The sequence below is a fragment of the Zootoca vivipara genome, chromosome 7 (assembly GCF_965207765.1).
Source record: "Zootoca vivipara chromosome 7, rZooViv2.hap1.1, whole genome shotgun sequence".
NCBI lineage: Eukaryota > Metazoa > Chordata > Lepidosauria > Squamata > Lacertidae > Zootoca > Zootoca vivipara.
Genome location: NC_142590.1, coordinates 43,806,306 through 43,827,704, shown reverse-complemented (window position 1 = coordinate 43,827,704; position 21,399 = coordinate 43,806,306). Strand labels below are relative to the sequence as shown.

The window sequence follows — 21,399 nt, the reverse complement described above, 5'->3', positions numbered from 1 at the left end:
AGACGGCTAGAGTGCCGGTGGTGGAAAACTCACTCTGAATCGGACCGGACATGGGTTGGAGCTCAATGCTGAGCCTACCAAGTGGCGATGGCAATGGCGAAGAGGACCTTCTTCGCTGCCTCCATTGCATCTGCAGAAACAGCAGTAGGAGACTCTTTCAGGTGGTTCACAATCTATCAGAACCACCTTTGTCATTGGTGCCTGGTAGGGCCCCAAGATCTCCTGCAATGGTTTTGCAAAGTTTTTTTGCAGATAAAGTCGCTCAGATTCGGAAGGAGATAGACTCAGGGTGGGAGAGTGCCAGAGTTCTGTCTAGTCTTGTTATGTGGGATCAATTCCAATCTGTTACCTCCGACTGAGGATGTGGACAGGCTGCTTGGACGAGTGTAATCAACTACCTGTCTTCTTGATCCTTGTCCATCCTGGCTGATAAAAACAAGCCAGGAAGCTCTGGCCTCTGTGGGGTGGTGAATGCTTCCCTCTTTGAAGGAGCCTTCCCAGGCCCACTGAAAGAGTTGGTTATTAAACCGCTTCTTAAAAAACCATCTTTAGATGCGGTCAACATGGCCAACTATTGCCCAGTCTCAAATCTTCCATTCTTGGGCAAGGTGATTGAGCAAGTGGTTGCTGAACAACTCCAGGCACGCCTGGAAGAAGCAGACCATTTGGATCCCTTCCAGTCGGGATTCAGGCCTCATCATGGGACTGAAACTGCCTTGGTCACACTGGTTGATGATCTCCGGCAGGCTAGGGACAAAGGTGAGAGCTGTTTCCTAGTTCTGCTGGATCTCTCAGTGGCTTTTGATACCATCGACCATAACATCCTTCTGGACCGTCTTGAGGGGCTGGGAGCTGGGGGCACTGTTATACAGTGGGCTGTGTCCAGAAATTGGTCCAGAATAGGCTCTCACTTTTGGGGTGCCTCAGGGTTCCGTCCTCTCCCCCATGCTTTTTAACATCTACATGCAGTCGCTGGGAGAGATCATCAGGGGGTTGGGGTTGGGTGTTCATCAATATGCAGATGATACCCAGCTCTACCTCTCTTTCAAATCAGAACCAATGAAGGCAGTGAAGGTCCTGTGTGAGTGTCTGGAGGCTGGATGGCAGCTAATGGATTGAGGTTGAATCCTGACAAGACAGAAGTACTGTTCTTGGGGGACAGGGGGGTGGGCTGGTGTGGAGGACTCCCTGATCCTGAATGGGGTAACTGTGCCCCTGAAGGACCAGGTGTGCAGCCTGGGAGTCATTTTGGACTCACAGCTGTCCATGGAGGCGCAGGTTAATTCTGTGTCCAGGGCAGCTGTCTACCAGCTCCATCTGGTACGCAGGCTGAGACCCTATCTGCCCGCAGACTGTCTTGCCAGAGTGGTGCATGCTCTAGTAGTTATCTCCCGCTTGGACTACTGCAATGCACTCTATGTGGGGCTACCTTTGAAGGTGACTCGGAAACTGCAATTAATCCAGAATGCGGCAGCTAGACTGGTGACATGGAGTGGCCGCCGAGACCATATAACACTGGTCCTGAAAGATCTTCATTGGCTCCCAGTATGTTTCTGAGCACAATTCAAAGTGTTGGTGCTGACCTTTAAAGCCCTTAATGGCCTCAGTTCTGTATACCTGAAGGAGCGTCTCCACCCCCATCGTTCTGCCTGGACACTGAGGTTCAACGCTGAGGGCCTTCTGGCGGTTCCCTCACTGCGAGAAGTGAGGTTACAGGGAACCAGGCAGAGGGCCTTCTCGGTAGTGGCACCCGCCCTGTGGAACGCCCTCCCAGCAGATGTCAAGGCAATAAGCAACTATTTTACTTTTATAAGACAACTGAAGGCAGCCCTGTTTAGGGAAGCTTTTAATGTTTGATGCTGTATTGTTTTTAGTATTCGGTTGGAAGCCGCCCAGAGTGGCTGGGGAAACCCAGCCAGATGGGCGGGGTATAAATAAATAAATATTATTATTACCCTACCTAGAGATGCTGGGGACTTGCAATGCAGATGCTCTATCATTAAGCTATAATTGTTTAAGAAGTGAGCCAAGCTATGTGCTGGAAGGAAGGGCAATCCTCATTCCGCCCTCCGCCCCCAAGAAAAACACAGCATTCCTACTACTGAATCTGTTAAAGCCCCTCCCCATCTCATTTCATTAGCGGCATGAACTCTGTACAGGACAGGCCTAGATCTCATTTTGATTTATATGCCAAATCCACATTATTAGTTGGCTTGGGATGAGGTGACTTTAATACAAGTCAGCATTAGGGTTGCACATTTTAACTGGCAGATCAGTCAACTCAAGCTTTAGTTGATTAATCAGTGGGAGATAACTTTAACCAGTGGTTCTGAAAACTAAAGCTCTTTGGTTTATTTTTTAATGTTACTTTTGTTTTGGTGTTTTATTGCAATTATGGGTTTAAAAACATTAAGACTGTATTTCCTTCTTAACAATGAGTGGTGATTTTTGATTATTAGATTGTAAATTATCTTATGCTGTATTACATCAAGTAGATTGTAACTTATCTTATATTACATTAAGTAAAATATACCTATACTGTGTTTTATGCAGCTTTATTTAAATGCAACTGATTAATTAATAAGCTAATCCATTAAAAGGCAGGTGATCAATAAATTAAAACACCTTCGTCAAACCACATCCTTACTGCAGCCAGAGACTAAAAACCACTAGTGAGAGCGTTGCTGCCTCAATCACAACAGCCCTCGCTGATCCATGCATATAAGAGCACAACAGGCTTCCACACATTAATAAAAAATTATCACAGCAATCTTTAAAGAGAGAAAAGTGTAAAGTTATAACACTACTATCCAACTGCAGCCCCTTTGAAAATAAAATAGGATTGAGTCAGATGCATCTAGTCAAGCAGCTTTTCCCCTGATTTCCTGAAAAATGTGACACAACAGAACTCCGGAATAGGAAGCTTTTAAAATGGCAGAAAGGAAATAGCAGGAATTTACCTTGAACTATGTAAAGTAATTCACTGTAAGTTGCTGGGTGAATCACAGGGCGAGGGAGCTCCTGAAGGTAGTGCCTGAGCATTTCACCTAATGTCTGCCCATCAAACTGGTCCAGATCAACAGATTCCAAGTCTGGAAGAAGAAAAGCAGGGGAGGTTATGCTACAGAGTGCTTGTGTCTACCTCTCGGTTCATCACTCCAACAGAGAGAGTAAAGAAGAGCATAATGGGAAAAGGGGAATGAGCTGGATTTTAGAATGAAGAGCGAAGGATGGGAATGGGAAACAGAAAACAGAATGCCCTCTTAAATCTGCCTCTCATCCTGATATATAGAGACATGGGAAGCTGCCTTACACCAGCTCAGATCCTTTGTCCATCGTGATCAGCATTGACTGAGCAGCTCACTGGAGTCTCTGGCAGAGGTTTAGAGATGCCAGCCAAGCAACCAGAGTCCTTTTGCATGCAGAGCATGTGCTCTGCCACTAAGCCATGGTCCTGCCCTACTTCTCCTGGAGATGCTGCAAAGGAGAGTAAAGCTGTAAAACTCAGGATCAAACCATAAGATGACCTGGCAACTCTAAACTCAGCAAACTAATGTTACTTTCACCATCTGTAGAATTAAAAATATGCTTAAGTATCTACCATCAAAGATCGGTGGTACAGTATTTAAAAGTTGTTATCTTTGGCTGGTTTGTGCCCAGAACATTTTTGGCAAGGAGCAGGAGTAATGGTGTGGGTAAGGAAATAACACTAGAGGCGTGTGGAGAGAGGGATACATCATGGCAACCATGAAGAAGAAACAAGAAGCCATTCGGCAGCCTTCACTGGCCTGAGGCCTTCCAGATGTGCACAGGGTGTGCACAGAAGCTCTATCCACTGAAATCTTTTGTAGAGATGCTCGCTTGAGCAATACACCCATCTTATTTCTGCAACCATATATGCCTTAATAATGAGACGTGAGTTTTCATTTGGGGATCAACACCAGCTGTCAGACTGTATGCTGTGTCCATGCAATAAATAGCACAAGCAAATACAAAAGGACATATGACTTCACCTATTTCCGGTTATCGTAATGTTGTTGTTGTTGTTTAGTCGTTTAGTCGTGTCCGACTCTTCGTGACCCCATGGACCATAGCACGCCAGGCACTCCTGTCTTGCACTGCCTCCCGCAGTTTGGTCAAACTCATGTTGGTAGCTTCGAGAACACTGTCCAACCATCTTGTCTTCTGACGTCCCCTTCTCCTAGTGCCCTCAATCTTTCCCAACATCAGGGTCTTTTCCAATGATTCTTCTCTTCTCATGAGGTGGCCAAAGTATTGGAGCCTCAGCTTCATGATCTGTCCTTCCAGGGAGCACTCAGGGCTGATTTCCTTAAGAATGGATAGGTTTGATCTTCTTGCAGTCCATGGGACTCTCAAGAGTCTCCTCCAGCACCACAATTCAAAAGCATCAATTCTTCGGCGATCAGCCTTCTTTATGGTCCAGCTCTCACTTCCATACATCACTACTGGGAAAACCATAGCTTTAACTATACGGACCTTTGTAGGCAAGGTGATGTCTCTGCTTTTTAAGATGCTGTCTAGGTTTGTCATTGCTTTTCTCCCAAGACGCAGGCGTCTTTTAATTTCGTGACTGCTGTCACCATCTGCAGTGATCAAGGAACCCAAGAAAGTAAAATCTCTCACTGCCTCCATTTCTTCCCCTTCTATTTGCCAGGAGGTGATGGGCCCAGTGGCCATGATCTTGGTTTTTTTGATGTTGAGCTTCAGACCATATTTTGCGCTCTCCTCTTTCACCCTCATTAAAAGGTTCTTTAATTCCTCCTCGCTTTCTGCCATCAAGGTTGTGTCATCTGCATATCTGAGGTTGTTAATATTTCTTCCGGCAATCTTAATTCCGGCTTGGGATTCATCTAGTCCAGCCTTTCGCATGATGAATTCTGCATATAAGTTAAATAAGCAGGGAGACAATATACAACCTTGTCGTACTCCTTTCCCAATTTTGAACCACTCAGTTGTTACATATCCAGTTCTAACTGTAGCTTCTTGTCCCACATAGAGATTTCTCAGGAGACAGATGAGGTGATCAGGCACTCCCATTTCTTTAAGAACTTGCCATAGTTTGCTGTGGTCGACACAGTCAAAGGCTTTTGCATAGTCAATGAAGCAGAAGTAGACATTTTTCTGGAACTCTCTAGCTTTCTCCATAATCCAGCGCATGTTTGCTATCTGGTCTCTGGTTCCTCTGCCCTTTCAAAATCCAGCTTGCACTTCTGGGTGTTCTCGGTCCACATACTGCTTAAGCCTGCCTTGTAGAATTTTAAGCATAACCTTGCTAGCGTGTGAAATGAGCGCAATTGTGCGGTAGTTGGAGCATTCTTTGGCACGGCCCTTCTTTGGAATTGGGATGTAGACTGATCTTCTCCAATCCTCTGGCCATTGCTGAGTTTTCCAAACTTGCTGGCATATTGGGTGTAGCACCTTAACAGCATCATCTTTTAAAATTTTAAATAGTTCAGCTGGAATATCATCACTTCCACTGGCCTTGTTATTAGCAGTGCTTTCTAAGGCCCATTTGACTTCACTCTCCAAGATGTCTGGCTCAAGGTCAGCAACCACACTACCTGGGGTGTACGAGACCTCCATATCTTTCTGGTATAATTCCTCTGTGTATTCTTGCCACCTCTTCTTGATGTCTTCTGCTTCTGTTAGGTCCTTACCACTTTTGTCCTTGATTATGGTAATCTTTGTACGAAATGTTCCTTTCATGTCTCCAATTTTCTTGAACAGATCTCTGGTTTTCCCCATTCTATTGTTTTCCTCTGTTTCTTTGCATTGCTCATTTAAGAAGACCCTCTTGTCTCTCCTTGCTGTTTTTTGGAAATCTGCATTCAGTTTCCTGTATCTTTCCCTTTCTCCCTTGCATTTTGCTTGCCTCCTCTCCTCCGCTATTTGTAAGGCCTCGTTGGACAGCCATTTTGCTTTCTTGCATTTCCTTTTCCTTGGGATGGTTTTCGTTGCTGCCTCCTGTATAATGTTACGAGCCTCCATCCATAGTTCTTCAGGCACTCTGTCCACCAAATCTAAATCCTTAAACCTGTTCCTCACTTCCACTGTGTATTCATAAGGGATTTGATTCAGATTGTATCTTACTGGCCCAGTGGTTTTTCCTACTTTCTTCAGTTTAAGCTGGAATTTTGCTATAAGAAGCTGATGATCTGAGTTACAGTCAGCTCCAGGTCTTGTTTTTGCTGACTGTATAGAGCTTCTCCATCTTTGGCTGCAGAGAATATAATCAATCTGATTTCGATGCTGCCCATTTGGTGATATCCATGTGTAGAGTCGTCTCTTGTGTTGTTGGAAGAGAGTGTTTGTGATGACCAGCTTGTTCTCTTGACAGAACTCTATTAGCCTTTGCCCTGCTTCATTTTGAACTCCCAGGCCAAACTTGCCAGTTGTTCCTTTTATCTCTTGATTCCCTACTTTAGCATTCCAATCCCCTGTAATGAGAAGAACATCCTTCTTTGGTGTCATTTCTAGAAGGTGTTGTAGGTCTTCATAGAATTGGTCAATTTCACTTTCTTCAGCTCCGGTAGTTGGTGCATAAACTTGGATTACTGTGATGTTAAAAGGTCTGCCTTGGATTCGTATAGAGATCATTCTGTCATTTTTGAGATTGCATCCCATTACAGCTTTTGCCACTCTTTTGTTGACTATGAGGGCCACTCCATTTCTACTACGGGATTCTTGCCCACAGTAGTAGATATGATAGTCACCCGAACTGAATTCGCCCATTCCCTTCCATTTTAGTTCACTGATGCCCAGGATGTCGATATTTATTCTTGTCATCTCATTTTTGACCACATCCAGCTTACCTCCATTCATGGTTCTTACATTCCAGGTTCCTATGCAATATTTTTCTTTACAGCATCGGACTTTCCTTTCGCTTCCAGGCATATCCGCAACTGAGCGTCCTTTCGGCTTTGGCCCAGCCGCTTCATCAGCTCTGAATCTACTTGTACTTATCCTCTGCTCTTCCTCAGTAGCATGTTGGACGCCTTCCGACCTGAGGGGCTCATCTTCCAGCGTCATAACTTTTATATGCCTGTTGTCTTTGTCCATGGAGTTTTCTTGGCAGGGATACTGGAGTGGCTTGCCAGTTCCTTCTCCAGGTGGATCACGTTTAGTCAAAACTCTCCACTATGACCTATCCATCTTGGGTGGCCCTGCATGGCATAGCTCATAGCTTCTCTGAGTTATTCAAGCCCCTTCGCCACGACAAGGCATTGATCCATGAAGGGGGGTTATCGTAATATGCCCCTGTAAAATAATGGCTCACTTTTCAATACAAATTCATTCACTCTCAAATTTTAAAGCAAATTTCAGGTGGTCGCTTGTAATTAGATTTCTAATTATAATTAACTATCATTCATGAAAAACTAATGATGCCTCCACCTATTTTTAGGTATTCACCACAGAAACCATTTCTTACCCATCATATATTACTGAAAACAGGAAGGGGCCATTTCCAAGATATCAAAATTTGTGAAAAGCAATTTTGGGATATATATGATTGTATCAACAAAGACTGGCTCTTTTTCCTTAGAGAGGAACCTATAATTTGCCTAAAAATAAGAACTGACAATTAGAAATGGCAAGTGACCACAAACCATGGGGACACCTAATTATATCCCCTGTGTCCTGCATGTCACCCCTTGGAAAAGGGGTGTGACGCAAAACTCAGCCTCAAGGCCACTAGTTCCGTGGAGCCATTTATGTGTCAAAGCCACTGCACACCGCCCATGCAGGGGGATTTCCATTCCAATGATCTCCACAGATGTTTAGAGCCTTTTGACACAATCACCCTACCCCACAAATGCCAGAAGCACATTTTAACCATTGCACAATAGTCCTGGCCCACTAGCCTGATTGCTAAAGTTTGTCTAGCTTGCTGTAACAGGCTTCCAATTTTTAAGAGTGCCCAGAACTTTACTTTGGGGTCACAATTTAAGCTTATACAGTGGTGCCTCGCTAGACGAATTTAATTCATTCCACGGGTCTTTTCTTATAACGAAAAATTCGTCTAGCGAATCCCATAGGAATGCATTGAAATTTTTTTGAATATTTTTTTGCCCATAGGAACGCATTAATTGAATTTCAATGCATTCCTATGGGAAACCGCAATTCACTAGACGAATTTTTCATAAAACGAATTCATCTAGCGAGGCAACCTCCGCTCGAAAAATCCTTTCGTTAAGCAGAAATTTCGTTAAGCAGGGCATTCGTTAAGCGAGGCACCACTGTAGATATTTCTCTTCTTCACTGCAAAAGATCATTCATGCCCACTACTAGTACTTTCTATTTGTTGCTTAATCAGCCTAGAAAGTATTGTGAATATTTAGACAAATTTCCTCGTTCCTGCCACACGATCCCACGGAGGGTCTCAAGCAGCCACTGCCCTTTCTGGTTCTACCTGCTCACTCCACAGTTTAGGGTAAGTTGCTGTGGGCCGATGCTTCCATTAGGACCTCCCTTCTTCTCGCTAACTGGAGTCAAATGCAAAGTGGTGGTTTGAGCGGGAGGAGCCAATTACTTACTGCACCCCATGAGGCATATACCAAGATAACTGCATAAAACCACACACACAACCAAATCTCTGTGTGAGTTACCACAGACTAGGGTTTATAATAGCATAATGTATCTGGGGAAGAGTTTTTGTTGTGTTGCTTCTAAAGTTAAGCAACTGGAAGTCAGAGATTTTTGGTAATCTGCTCAAAATCATCTAGCTGTCCAACCATCTCATCCTCTGTCATCCCCTCCTCCTTATGCCCTCCATCTTTCCCAACATCAGGGTCTTTTCCAGAGAGTCTTCTCTTCTCATGAGGTAGCCAAAGTATTGGAGCCTCAGCTTCAGGATCTGTCCTTCCAGTGAGCACTCAGGGCTGATTTCCTTCAGAATGGATAGGTTTGATCTTCTTGCAGTCCATGGGACTCTCAAGAGTCTCCTCCAGCACCATAATTCAAAGGCATCAATTCTTTGGCAATCAGCCTTCTTTATAGTCCAGCTCTCACTTCCATACATCACTACTGGGAAAACCATAGCTTTAACTATACGGACCTTTGTCGGCAAGGTGATGTCTCTGCTTTTTAAGATGCTGTTTAGGTTTGTCATTGCTTTTCTCCCAAGAAGCAGGCGTCTTTTAATTTCGTGACTGCTGTCACCATCTGCAGTGATCATGGAACCCAAGAAAGTAAAATCTCTCACTGCCTCCATTTCTTCCCCTTCTATTTGCCAGGAGGTGATAGGACCAGGGGCCATGATCTTAGTTTTTTTGATGTTGAGCTTCAGACCATATTTTGCGCTCTCCTCTTTCACCCTCATTAAAAGGTTCTTTCATTCCTCCTCACTTTCTGCCATCAAGGTTGTGGCATATCTGAGGCACCTCCAAATGCATATCTGAGGCACCTCCAAATTCCTAAAGGCAGCTAGTATTAATTTTAAAATAAGATGCCGGTATAACTGGTTCCTTATCTTTTGCTGCGCACACCTTTCAGCCAAAGGACATGAGGGTTTTCTCTTGGGTTAGCACCAGTAGCTAATCTCTCATTGTGTCACCGATAACATACAATGGATGATTGTGAAATATTAATAATAATCTGCAGTGGGAAATCTAGCAACCAAATCTCAAAACTCCTGTTTAAGAATGGCCAGCACTGCTTCACTTTCAAGATCTTGCATACAAATCACCTTATTTTGAATCTTCCCACTTTGGGAATCAGAGGCTGCAGCTCAGCATTATTCTCGCCCCCCCCCCTTTTTCCAGGCCTAAAGATACTTCCCATGGAAAGGGACTGAAGGAAGAACTGTGGCTCTTACTGCTGATTTCTTTGGCCAAGCCTGAATGTATTTAGAAAGGACTCTGTCCATTTCCTTGAGGCTGACTGTTTGGTTGTACTTTAATAAGCTGGATCACCTGCGTGGAAAGTACAGGGAAGTGCTGGGGTCAGAGGAAGGCTGAGGACAACAAATCTTGACTTTGGTATAAATGAAGTCTTCTGACGGTGGAACTATTTTGCTCATGTTCCCCTGTGGGCTGCCAAAGTAAAATTTGGACAACAGCTTCAGTATTCCATTCTGAAAGGTAGCTGGTTAAATGTGTTGGGGCTGAAGAAGAAAAAGCCAGCGTTTCTAAGTGCCTAAAAAGGTTTGTTGCCCCACCCCTTCAGACAGTGCTGAAGAAAAAGGAAGGGGGAAGAAAATACCCCAGACTAGGGATGGATTGATCCACCAATTTCAGATACTTCTGTTTCTTATTTTTCCAATCTTAAATTCAGGTCTCCACATTTCTGAAGCAATTTCCAATTTTTTCAAAATCCTTATGAAGATTCGCCAGGATTTTAGTGTGAATTTTTGCTAGAAATATGTTTTCGTCTGCAGTTTTGACTAATGTACAGTGGTACCTCGGTTTATGAACACGATTGGTTCCGGAAGTCTGTTCATAAACTGAAGCGTTCATAAACTGAAGCAAACTTTCCCATTGAAAGTAATGGAAAGTGGATTAATCCGTTCCAGGTGGATCCGCGGCGTTCGTAAACCGAAAATTCGTAAACCGAGGTGTTCCTAAACAGAGGTTCCACTGTACACATTTTTGCAAGCAATTTTTCCTAATAAAATCTATTTCTGCATGTTATTTCACCAATATATTCATTTGTATGCACACTTTTACCTTACACAAGCATTGGTTCACTAGAGAAATGCAGTGCAAAATTTGAATTTGAAAGTCTGAATTTCGAAGGATGGCTGTGTTTCAGTTTTCATATTGCTTCGTAAAGCGCAAATGATTTGCCTTTAAATGTGAACTGAATCCATTTTTCTCCCATCCCTACCCCAGACTGAATCTGCAGCAGTAAAACCTCTAACCCAGAAGCTGGATAGGATACATCATCTTATAGTCTAGGGTTCCCGCAAGGGTGACCACGAACCTCATTGCTGTCTCCTTGGGAAAACAGCAAACTTTGGCAGGCTTTTTTCTTTTCATAGACCGTGAGAAAGCTTGCAGCAGAGTCATGTTGGGGATACTGGCCTGGCCTGGCCCAGTATGGCACAGATTAAGCAATGTGGCTTTGCTTTTGAGCTGTTTTCCCAGAAGCAAAATACAGAAGTCTGGAAGTGGGTATGAAACAACAAAACAAGAAGCATAGTGTTTACATGTTATACTAGACATAAGGGCCAGAACAGTAGTTCACAGAGAAATTCTGTGTGTGCATGAGGTGAAGTAATGTCTTTCACATTTTGTGAAGGCTTATCCCCTACTCTTCAATTTAAGGGTTGCCACGGCTACTGCTACCTGCATACCTGACCAATAGAACTACAATCTCAATACAGGGGTACCTCATTTTAAGAACAGCCCTGTTTACGAACTCCACAAAACCGGAAGTAGTGTCCCGGTTTGCGAACTTTACCTCGGTCTAAGAATGGATGCCAAACGGTGGAAGGGCACCGGTGGCAGGAGGCCTCATTAGGGAAAGCGCGCCTTGGTTCAATAACCGTTTCAGTTTAAGAACGGACTTCTGGAACGGATTAAGTTCATAAACCGAGGCAACACTGTACTTAGATGCAGAGACATGTCAACTCATCCATACTAGCAGTCATTCCTTGAGGTTTGCTGTTCAGCTGAATCCAAGTCTATCAAGGCTTCTAAAGAGAAAAGCCAAGATGTAGCAGTGGTCTGAATGCCTCCTCTTCTCTGCCTTTGCTGGTGTTCGAACAAGTGCCATGAAACATTAGAAATCTCTAATTCTAAACATTAGAAATCTCTAATGCAGGAGGGCCAGAAACCCTGGCGTATGTAGCTTCCCAGCAAGGAATGAAAAATATTATTGATCCCATCTGGCATGGTATCTCTAAGGCCCTTTCTGCATGATTCAATCAGCTCTTTGCACAAAAAAAGTTCACACGTCTCCCAGCAAGGTAGTATTTCTCCCCCCAAAGTGTAATATGGGACAATGCAGTACCTCCCCTAGACAGCATGTTCATTGCCATCATGTTTGCCACGCAAATTGTTGTGTGATGTAGGTCACCATCATATATATTATTTAAGATCTATGATGACTTAGAGGCTTAAACCAAGGGCCTGAGGATCAGACCACTGCACTGGAAATTACTGAGGTGTTTTAAGAATGAGGCCTGGGGGGTTCTTGAGGATTGTCTCTGCATGCCACATGATGGTCAAGGTGAAAATGCCGATTTAGAAGCAGCCCTAGAGGGTCTGTCTTTCTTTTTAAATTATATTTGTCAAAGACACCCAGTGTGAACCTCATGGCTGATGAGGGGAAGTTGAATCTGCATCTCCCCAGCCCTAGTATGAACACTCTATATAGCCACTACACCACAGTAGCCTCCTGGTTAGGTGAGACAGGTTTTAGTTTCAGAACCTTGCAGTTTTGTACTAGAGTTACAAGCCAACTGAATAAATGTTAATCTTATGAGCTTTAGTCAGTTAACTGATAAATCGATTAAAGTTTGCATAAAGTTGTATCTGGGTAAAAAACAGTGGGTGGAACCCAAGATAGTGCTAAGGAGAACATTGCGTCAGCACAAGGATTTCTGCTTGCGCAGTGAAATGTTCTCCCACTCTCCTCCCCAAACACCACTTTAGGTAGGGGTTCCCTTTGAAGTAGATTTGAGGGTGGTGTGGGGCACACATGAGGGAAAGAGAGGGGAAACCCTGTTGTGCAAGTGGAAATCCATCTCTGAAGGGACTTCTTAGCAGAATACCATCCAATATTTCTGACGCAAAGCAGCATACTCCCTCCCCCTACCATTCTTTAGATAACACACACACATGTATTGTATTACCGGTATCATTGTAGAAGAGGCATTCCCTCTTACGTGAGAGAAAAGGGGTGTGCCTTTTCCCTATCTGCAGTTTTCATAAGTATTTGTATGGGTGACATATTTTGAAAAGCCTGCTATCTGATTAAACAGGGGGCACCTTTTAGTTGATTAAGTGCTTTTAATAACTGAAAAAATGGCACCCTTACATTGGACACGTCTGCCATGGTTATCCACCCTTATGCCTCTATAAACACATCAGAATAAATACAACTTTTAAAATGTGCCCCCTTCTCCACATATATTGCTGCCAAGTTGGATGTTTTCATTGCTCTGAGGCTGCAGAAACATAGGAAAGATGTTAAAAGTCTAAGGGATGGAATTTTATATTATCAAATGTGGTGTGCGAGGATGTCACTTTGGATTCCTTTTGGCTGCTTGTTGGGGAGAAAATGACACACTGCTCAGCACACCCATTAAAGCACCTTTAAATCCTGTTGATTTCAACAGATGAGTTAATTATGTGCATAATTCTCTTATGTGGCACAAAAGTGCTTAACATCAGATGGATTGTGTCCAAAGTGTTTAACAATCCCAAGATTGTGCAGCTTTAAGATTATCAGATGTCTCTAAGGGCCAGCTCATATTATACAGCAGTAAATTAAGGTTTGCCACTCTATGATACATACAGTCGGGAGCCATAGGCAATCCCCGGTCCCTGGCATATCTATGATTTACACATTACTTTTTTAGATGTCCACATAAACATTTTACAGGTACATATTAAAAAGTAAAAAATTTGTGACTCTCATAATAAAAGATCCAAGTTCTACAACGCTATCACTGCTGTTACCTGTTTCAAAATACTAAAGCTCTACAAAACTCTGTGGAACAGATGCCACAACTCCACGGTATCCCTTATATTTGAAATTTTGCACTGGCAACTCTACATGGGCCCCTGATCTCTTGCATTCAGAATAGCGGACTCCCTGTTGGTCTAAACAACAGCTTTCAGATTTAAATATTTGATTTAGAGTCCTTTCTTTTCCTTTCCTCTAGCCAAAAAATGAGAAAACAAGTCCTGTTATTTTTCTCCTAATCCCCTTTCATGCACAAACCTCTTGTGGGAGTGGGGGGGGGCACCTTTAATTATGGGATCTCTATTTTTCTTTGTCTCTGGACAAGAGTGGGAGGAGGAAGAAATGTTGCCTTTCTTTGCTCTACACAGTAATTTTGACCAGGTCTCCCGATGTGGAAATAATGGGTGGCAATTATTTATCTTCCTCCCCTGGGTAGTCATTTTGTGCATAATTTCCCATTTTCTCATCTGAATGTACACTTGAAATAATTACTGTAGACTGCCTGAAACAACTGTGGATCAGTGATCATCAAGTTTCAAGTGATATGATGACCTGAAGCCAAATAATCTCTCAGTATCCCATCAGATAATATCAACAATATGAAGGACTTCTGTTTGCTTCACTATGTCTTTGTTAAGCCCCTTCCAAAGAGCATTAGCAAGTGCATGAAATAAAGACCCAGAATATCTGCCTATTAGGTGTAATGGTGCAGAATGGAGTGTCAGATGAAGAACAACAGCAAAGCCCTTAACACCTCTGTGTTGGCAGCTTTCTTTTTTACTACAATTGCTTCATTTCTGGACCAAAAGGTCTTCAGCTCTGTTCCCCACAAGACACACTGTATTTTATGTGCTGCCTATAAACACCTGAACTCGTTCTTGAAGCAAGTTCTTAATGGAGGCACAGTTACGGTTATCTATTAGCATAAATGGCATCCATTGTGGGGAGCTGAAAAGAGAAGGAGCAGCCTGGTCCTTGTGTTTGAAAGTACAAGATCATAAAAATAAAGCAGCTGCTATTTCTAGCGCTGTGCTGAAATCTGCCCTCCAGTTTCTCAAAAGTTTTCTTCCTCTGTGGACATTCTAAAGACTACATCCTTTCCAAAGCTGTCACCCAAACGCAGCAGACATTGGTCCACTAGGCCATATGGGGCACTGCTCCAGCCAACCTCAGTCTGCCATCAGCCAGGCCCCACCTGTGCGCCTTCTTACTTACAACCAGCCAGAAGGCAGCTCTGTGGGGGGGGAAAAAGCTTCAACTTCACTTCTTTATTTGCTCCATTCTTAGGGCATTTGAGAATTTCTTTAGAATTCTGGTCAATGCAGGGCTTTGAGCTTACGATATTGTTGTGAGGTGGCTGAGGGCACTAAGCATGTTTTTTTTTTCCTTTCTTTCGCGTAAACATTTCTCTAGCTCTCTGCAATCTTCCTGGCTGCCCAAATTTCACTGGTTTTCCATTGAAGCATTCCGGAAGGCTGCAGAGTGAAGCTCAATGGTGAGGAGGAAGGAAGGAACTCACAAACACCCATTGACCACCTTAAATATGAGGCTAGCACATCCAAAACCCTGCATCTCACTTCATGAGAATTTCATCAATATTTTCTCTCCCTTTTGATAATTTCTGAATGCAATTTCTTTTCTCATTAATTGATAGAGAAAGGTTGGATAGATTTTCAGCATGTTGTTGTTGTTGTTTAGTCGTTTAGTCGTGTCCGATTCTTCGTGACCCCATGGAACAGAGCACGCCAGGCACTCCTGTTTTGCACTGCCTCCCGCAGTTTGGTCAAACTCATGTTCATAGCTTCGAGAACACTGTCCAACCATCTTGTCCTCTGTCGTCCCCTTCTCCTTGTGCCCTCCATCTTTCCCAACATCAGGGTCTTTTCCGGGGAGTCTTCTCTTCTCATGAGGTGGGCCAAAGTATTGGAGCCTCAGCTTCACGATCTGTCCTTCCAGTGAGCACTCAGGGCAGATTTCCTTCAGAATGGATAGGTTTGATCTTCTTGCAGGCCATGGGACTCTCAAGAGTCTCCTCCAACACCATAATTCAAAAGCACTAATTCACCATAGCACTAGTTATTCCCCTCCTTAGCTGGGAATCATATGTGAGAATAGAAAACTTGGGTATCTCCTAACAGCTGCAGCATCATCTCTACAAGGGCACTTCTGGATAAGCATTTGACCATCTTTTGCCTGAGCTTCCATTGTGAAAGAAAGCTGAACAACTGAGCTGCCTCCTGCCCATACAGATCACCCTTCCTGGTAGACACTGCTCTTAAGGCCTTTTCTTGTTTATAGCACATGTAGACTGCTGTCAAGCACATATGCTTCCACTATATTTCCCCCAAACCCAACCCGTGCCTCAGTTATCCTCCCTGACATACCTTTGCACAGATTGCACCATTTGGGAAGGAATGGTGCAAGCTCTGAAAACACTAACCAAGGCACTTTTCAAAGGTTGCGGGATTTCAAATAAATCAAACCCATCTTTTTCTTTCATTCACGGAGCAGCTTTTCCCACAAACCTAATCCCCGATGTTCCAGTTTCCCATCAGATGGTGAACAAGCTAAACAGAGACCATGGGCACTATGACAGGGCCTCTGCCGGGGCCTGCCTTTTAACTTCCAAGCATTGTGGAAGGTGAAAGGTTCAACCTCAACACTGTACTTTAATAATATAATTAAAAAGAAGGAATTATATGAAGAGCAATCAGAAGCTAATCAAGCATCAACAAAGAAGAACTCACTCTACATTGTCAAATGGCTGATATTCCTTACGTGTTAATAACTTAAATATGGTGGCAGATTGCAGATTCAATCCCCGTATGGAACAGCTGCATATTCCTGCACTGCAGGGAGCTGGACTAGATGGTCCTCAGGGTCTCTTCCAACTCTACAATTCTGTGTTTCAGTGTGAAAACTCCTATTAGCATCCAGAGGGCACCAGATTGGTGAGGGCTAAAACCCCACAGTTTTAGCTAACACTTTAATAAATAAATTGATGATACCCTCTCCAAGCACAGTTGCCCAACTCCTTTGTTATATTGAGACTTTACTACTGGGACCAATACATTTCCTCACAGGTCACTATTGTGGATGTGGTCTATCCTTGGCCACACAACAGAATGACCTTTCTGCACTTTGGAATGGATTCACTTAGATCTCAAGCCATGTGGACCCAAGCTGTCCCAAGCCAGATGGGCGGCATGGATCCCCTCCCTTCCCTGGAGATCTTGATCCAGTCCCTGACCTGAAGGTTGTGTTTGGCAGCAATCACTGGTGTGTAGCAAGCAGAAGAGACAAAGGGCAGCATTCATGCTTTGCCAGCCAGCAAGGATGACCAATGAAGTCATATTGGTACAGAAAGTGTTTTGTTCTGCTGGCCTCTGCGCCGGTGTGACTCTGCGATCGGGTGACCTGACGCTGCCCTGGTCTCAGTGCTGCCAGCGCCAGACTTAGGGAGACAATGTTGATGAGTCACACTTTCATCTGATTTTTAAACTGACATCTAGACTCAGAAGTCAAAACAAGGGAAGCCTCATGATATCATCCCTCTGTGCAAAGTGGCTTTCATCTGCTCTCATCTGTTTGAAGCCCACTTGGTTGCAGAACTGCGTGTTTCATCTGACAGGGACCTTATGGCCAAGTTCTCATTCCTTGCCATTAGTCACTCAACAAGCCTTTGCCCACAATCACACCACCAACTTGATGGGATTAGGTAAACCTTCTCTATTCGCTGCCTGCCCATCCTTGGTTAAGGCAGTGTTTCCCAACCAGTGTGCCTCCAGATGTTTTGGGACTACAACTCCCATCATTCCTGACCACTGGTCTTGCTAGCTAGGGATGATGGGAGTTGTAGTCCCAAAACATCTGGAGGCACACTGGTTGGGAAACACTGGGTTAAGGGATTGGGGGGGGAGTGGCTTCTGTCCGACACCCAGACAGGGGCTAGGGCCATACCACTCCTCAAATGGGAACCCCTCAGGGGGTACTCCTATTTGATGTAGGTCAGAGGACTCCCCCTAATGGTAGTTTGCCCTTAGATGCACTCTCAGCAGCTGGGCTGCAGTGATATAATCTGATATTGCCTGGATTCACCCAATGCCTATGCCAAACACTCACATCTGTAACCAATAAAAGTTGTGGCCTTTTCGATCCCATAAAACCATATACTGTTGTCTTGTCTGGTTATTCACCCTTGGGGAACTGCGAGGTCACAGGGTCTTGGCACGCAATGGTGGATTCCACATTAAGGGTCATTAGGAAAGGGATGCTTCTGGTCGCCACACCTGACAAAGGAAATTGCAGAGCTGGAAAAGGTGCAGAAAGCGGAAACCCAAATGTCCAAGTGACTGGACAAACTCTGAGGAAGAACTACAATGTTTGGGGCTTTTTTAGTTTAGACAAAAGACAAAAGTAATGGTGGGCATGATAGAGGTCAAGAAAACTACGCTTGCCGTGGAGAAAAGGGAGAAAGATAACCTTTTCTCCCTCTTATAAAACTATATCTCAGGTTTATCCAATGAAGCAGAAAAGGCAGGACAGACCAAAGGAGGCACTTTTTCAAAAAGCACATGGTTAAGCTATGGAACTCCCTGCCACAAGATACAGCAGTGACACCCCCCCCAACTTGGATGGCTTAAAAAGGAGATTATATAAATTCACAGAAGATAAAATTAGCAATGCCTACTAGCAATGATGGCACTATTGCCTCCAAGAAATGAGGCAGAATGCCTTTGAATACTAGTTGCTGGGATCACAAGTGGAAGAAAGCAATTGTGCTCTTGTCCTGCTTGTGGGCGCCCGGTTGGCTACTGCAAGAAGGAAAGGAGGATGCGGGACTAGAAGGGTCTTTGGTGTGATCCAGAGCAGGAGAGACGGATTTCCCCATCAGCCTTGACCTCAACGTCAAGGCAAATAAGCCAGAAAATACCAACCAACCTCCAGACAGTAATGCTAACCAGTTCATGTAATGATGTGGGTGTGCTGGTCCCGTGGGTAATCCGAGAGGTGAGGTCCAGGTCCAGTCTGCGGTCCAAAGAGTCAACGTAGAGTCAGTCCAATGTAGCCGAAGCAGGGTAGGAAACCAGGCAAGGTCAGGAACAGGAACACAGGCAGGATACCAGGGCAGGTCAGGAACACAGGCAGGATCTGGCAAACAGCAATGTTGTTCCTGCAACCTGGGGTGGGGTCTGACCACCTTTTATCTCTGACGGGGTAATGGCCGGTCCTGATCCCCCGGCGACTCACCACCCTGTCTTGCCTGAATGCGAGGTCTCCTCCTGTGAGTACTCAGGTCTCTCCTTCTCTCAGACCTGAGTCTCTGCAGCTCGGGAGACGCCGGTGGGTTACTAGACCCAGGAGCCACCTCAGCCTCTCCTGACTCAGCCAGTAGTGGGTCAGCTGTCGGTGATGACCTAGCTGACGGCAATAAGGTATTCCCCGCATCTGGAGCCAGGACAGGCTCAGGCCCCTGACTCGGCCCAGCTGGTGCTTGTTGCAGGGGAATCTGTGCAGACTGAGGCTCCTCAGAATCAGGCCCCAGACTTGGTTCAGCTGATGCCCGAGGCAGAGGATCCAGTGCAGACTGAGACTCCTCTGGTTCCGAGCCCGAGTCCCAGGCCATCACAGTGGGTGAAAGGGTGGGTGTTTGGGTGTGGGTGTGTGACAGCATGAAAAGCAAGTTCTATGCCAGGCATCCCCAAACTTCGGCCCTCCAGATGTTTTGGACTACAATTCCCATCTTCCCCAACCACTGGTCCTTTTAGCTAGGGATCATGGGAGTTGTAGGCCAAAACATTTGGAGGGCCGCAGTTTGGGGATGCCTGTTCTATGCTATTTCAGAGAGTTCTTCTGGAAAGACTGCATAACTTAGCCTGCCCCTTCCGCTTCCTACATAACAACTTAATCCTCAGGCAGGAACCACATGGAAGGAAAAATGGCAGGATGGTTCTTCATCCAGTATGTCGGTAGAGAGTTTGCCACTGGGCCCTGGCTTAAATGAGGATTGACTAGATGGTGCGAAACAGCAGCAATCTGCTTCTGAACTAGGGAAAGCTGTTTCTAATTGGTACAGGCCTTAGGCTATTAGCCCTAGGGACCCCCTCCCTCAACTAATTGGCTCATTTGCATATTTCTTCATAACAAGGCTTTGGGGGAAGGATTTCAAAGGCAAAGACACACACACAGACACACACTCCAAAGTATGGCCTCTCACACAAAGTGCCACCATTAGGTGGCAGGAAGCAGTCATGGGTTCAGCAATTTGGGGCTCCTTCACATCTGATCCCAAGCATTAAGCATCCCCTATACAGGAAGCACATGGTTGTAGGCGAATGTGTGGAATGCATGTGAAGATTGCGATTCGGATCCAGATTTAGTCCTATGTGCAATAGACTACTGCAATTAATGGCACTTAATTTCCTCTTAATTCAAGTCTCATTGCGTTTAATCTAAGCACAACTAAAATCTGTGATGTGTTACAACTGGGCACATATTGGGCGAAACACACTTTCCAATTATGTGTTATCTCTGAAATAGACACATGAATGCTCATCACACAATATAAACATCTCAGGACCTCAATACCTGAAGGACCACCTCTCTCCATATGAACCTACCTAGACACGTAAGAGGATGGATGCCTGTAGGTATGTATTGTACTTGAGGTGGGAAAGCTACAAATGTAGGCTCAATTCAGATGAAACATCAAACCATGGTTTATCACAGAGGTAGGCAACCTAAGGCCCGTGGGCCGGATGTGGCCCAATCGCTTTTTCAATCCGGCCCATGGACGGTTGGGGAATCAGTGTGTTTTTACCTGAGTAGAATGTGCCTTTTTATTTAAAATGCATCTCTTGGTTATTTGTGGTGCATAGGAATTCGTTCATCCCCCCCCCAAAAAAAATATAGTCCGGCCCACCACATGGTCTGAGGGACGGTGGACCGGCCCACGGCTGAAAAAAGGTTGCTGACCCCTGGTTTATCATAAGAACAATATGCAGCAAGTCTTAGACCTGCATGTTCCCTCCTTCCCATCACTTTATGCTCAAGGGAAGGAGATTAAAAGTTTCCACAAACCACAGGTTCTCACACCTTTTCCTTGTCTGATCTATGGCTCATGGTGCTGCTTGATCTAGGAGCAACAAGCCATGGTTGGTTGTTACATCTGAATTGAGCTATAGTATAAAGAAAGAGGTAAAAGTCAACAAGTATATTTAGGAAGGCTGGAATCCCTCAAACTGGAATTCATCAAATTGCCCTACAGCTAGCCCAAAAGTAAAGACTTCAATATGGCCTCAAATGTAATCCCCACTAGTAGACCTCCTGCACTATTTCCAGCTGGAGTGGAATAGTTTACCTTGGAGACCTTCCCTCCCTGCCCCATCCAATCACTGGTCCAGGGTTGTCCCCCTGCCCCCTGCAGACATCAGGTTAAGAATATAGCTCTCTCTAATAAGTTAATGATGTCACTTCTCTCCTATGGCTCTCCTATGTCACGGGAAGACAACTCATTTCTGTAGATTTCCATTAAGGAGGCATCGCCCCTTCCCAAAATGAAAAGAGAGACAAAATTTGTTCACTGTGTTATTTTTTTAAAGGCTGTTTTAGGTTACAATAAATCTTTACAGAAACTGAAATTAAATATACTCTGTTTTGATTATGCCTCCGTTCAAACCAACCCAAACACCCCAGCTGTCCTCTCTGCCTTGCAAGAGCTATCTCTTGTTGCAGCCCAGGAATGAA

The 21,399-nt window shown here is 44.5% G+C and overlaps 1 protein-coding gene across 5 annotated transcripts in view; it reads right to left on the bottom strand.

Annotated features, from left to right (window-relative positions):
* PIK3R3 (phosphoinositide-3-kinase regulatory subunit 3) overlaps positions 1-21,399 on the bottom strand; it is a 252,695-nt gene that overhangs the window by 178,231 nt on the left and 53,065 nt on the right. For 3 of the 5 annotated variants that reach the window (XM_035123276.3, XM_060276934.2, XM_088674092.1), the window contains exon 5: positions 2,961-3,092. The exons of the other annotated variants lie outside the window; for them this stretch is intronic. In XM_035123276.3, coding sequence (XP_034979167.3) covers positions 2,961-3,092 — 132 coding nt within the window. The remainder of the gene's footprint in view (positions 1-2,960; positions 3,093-21,399) is intronic. 5 annotated transcript variants of the gene reach the window in all.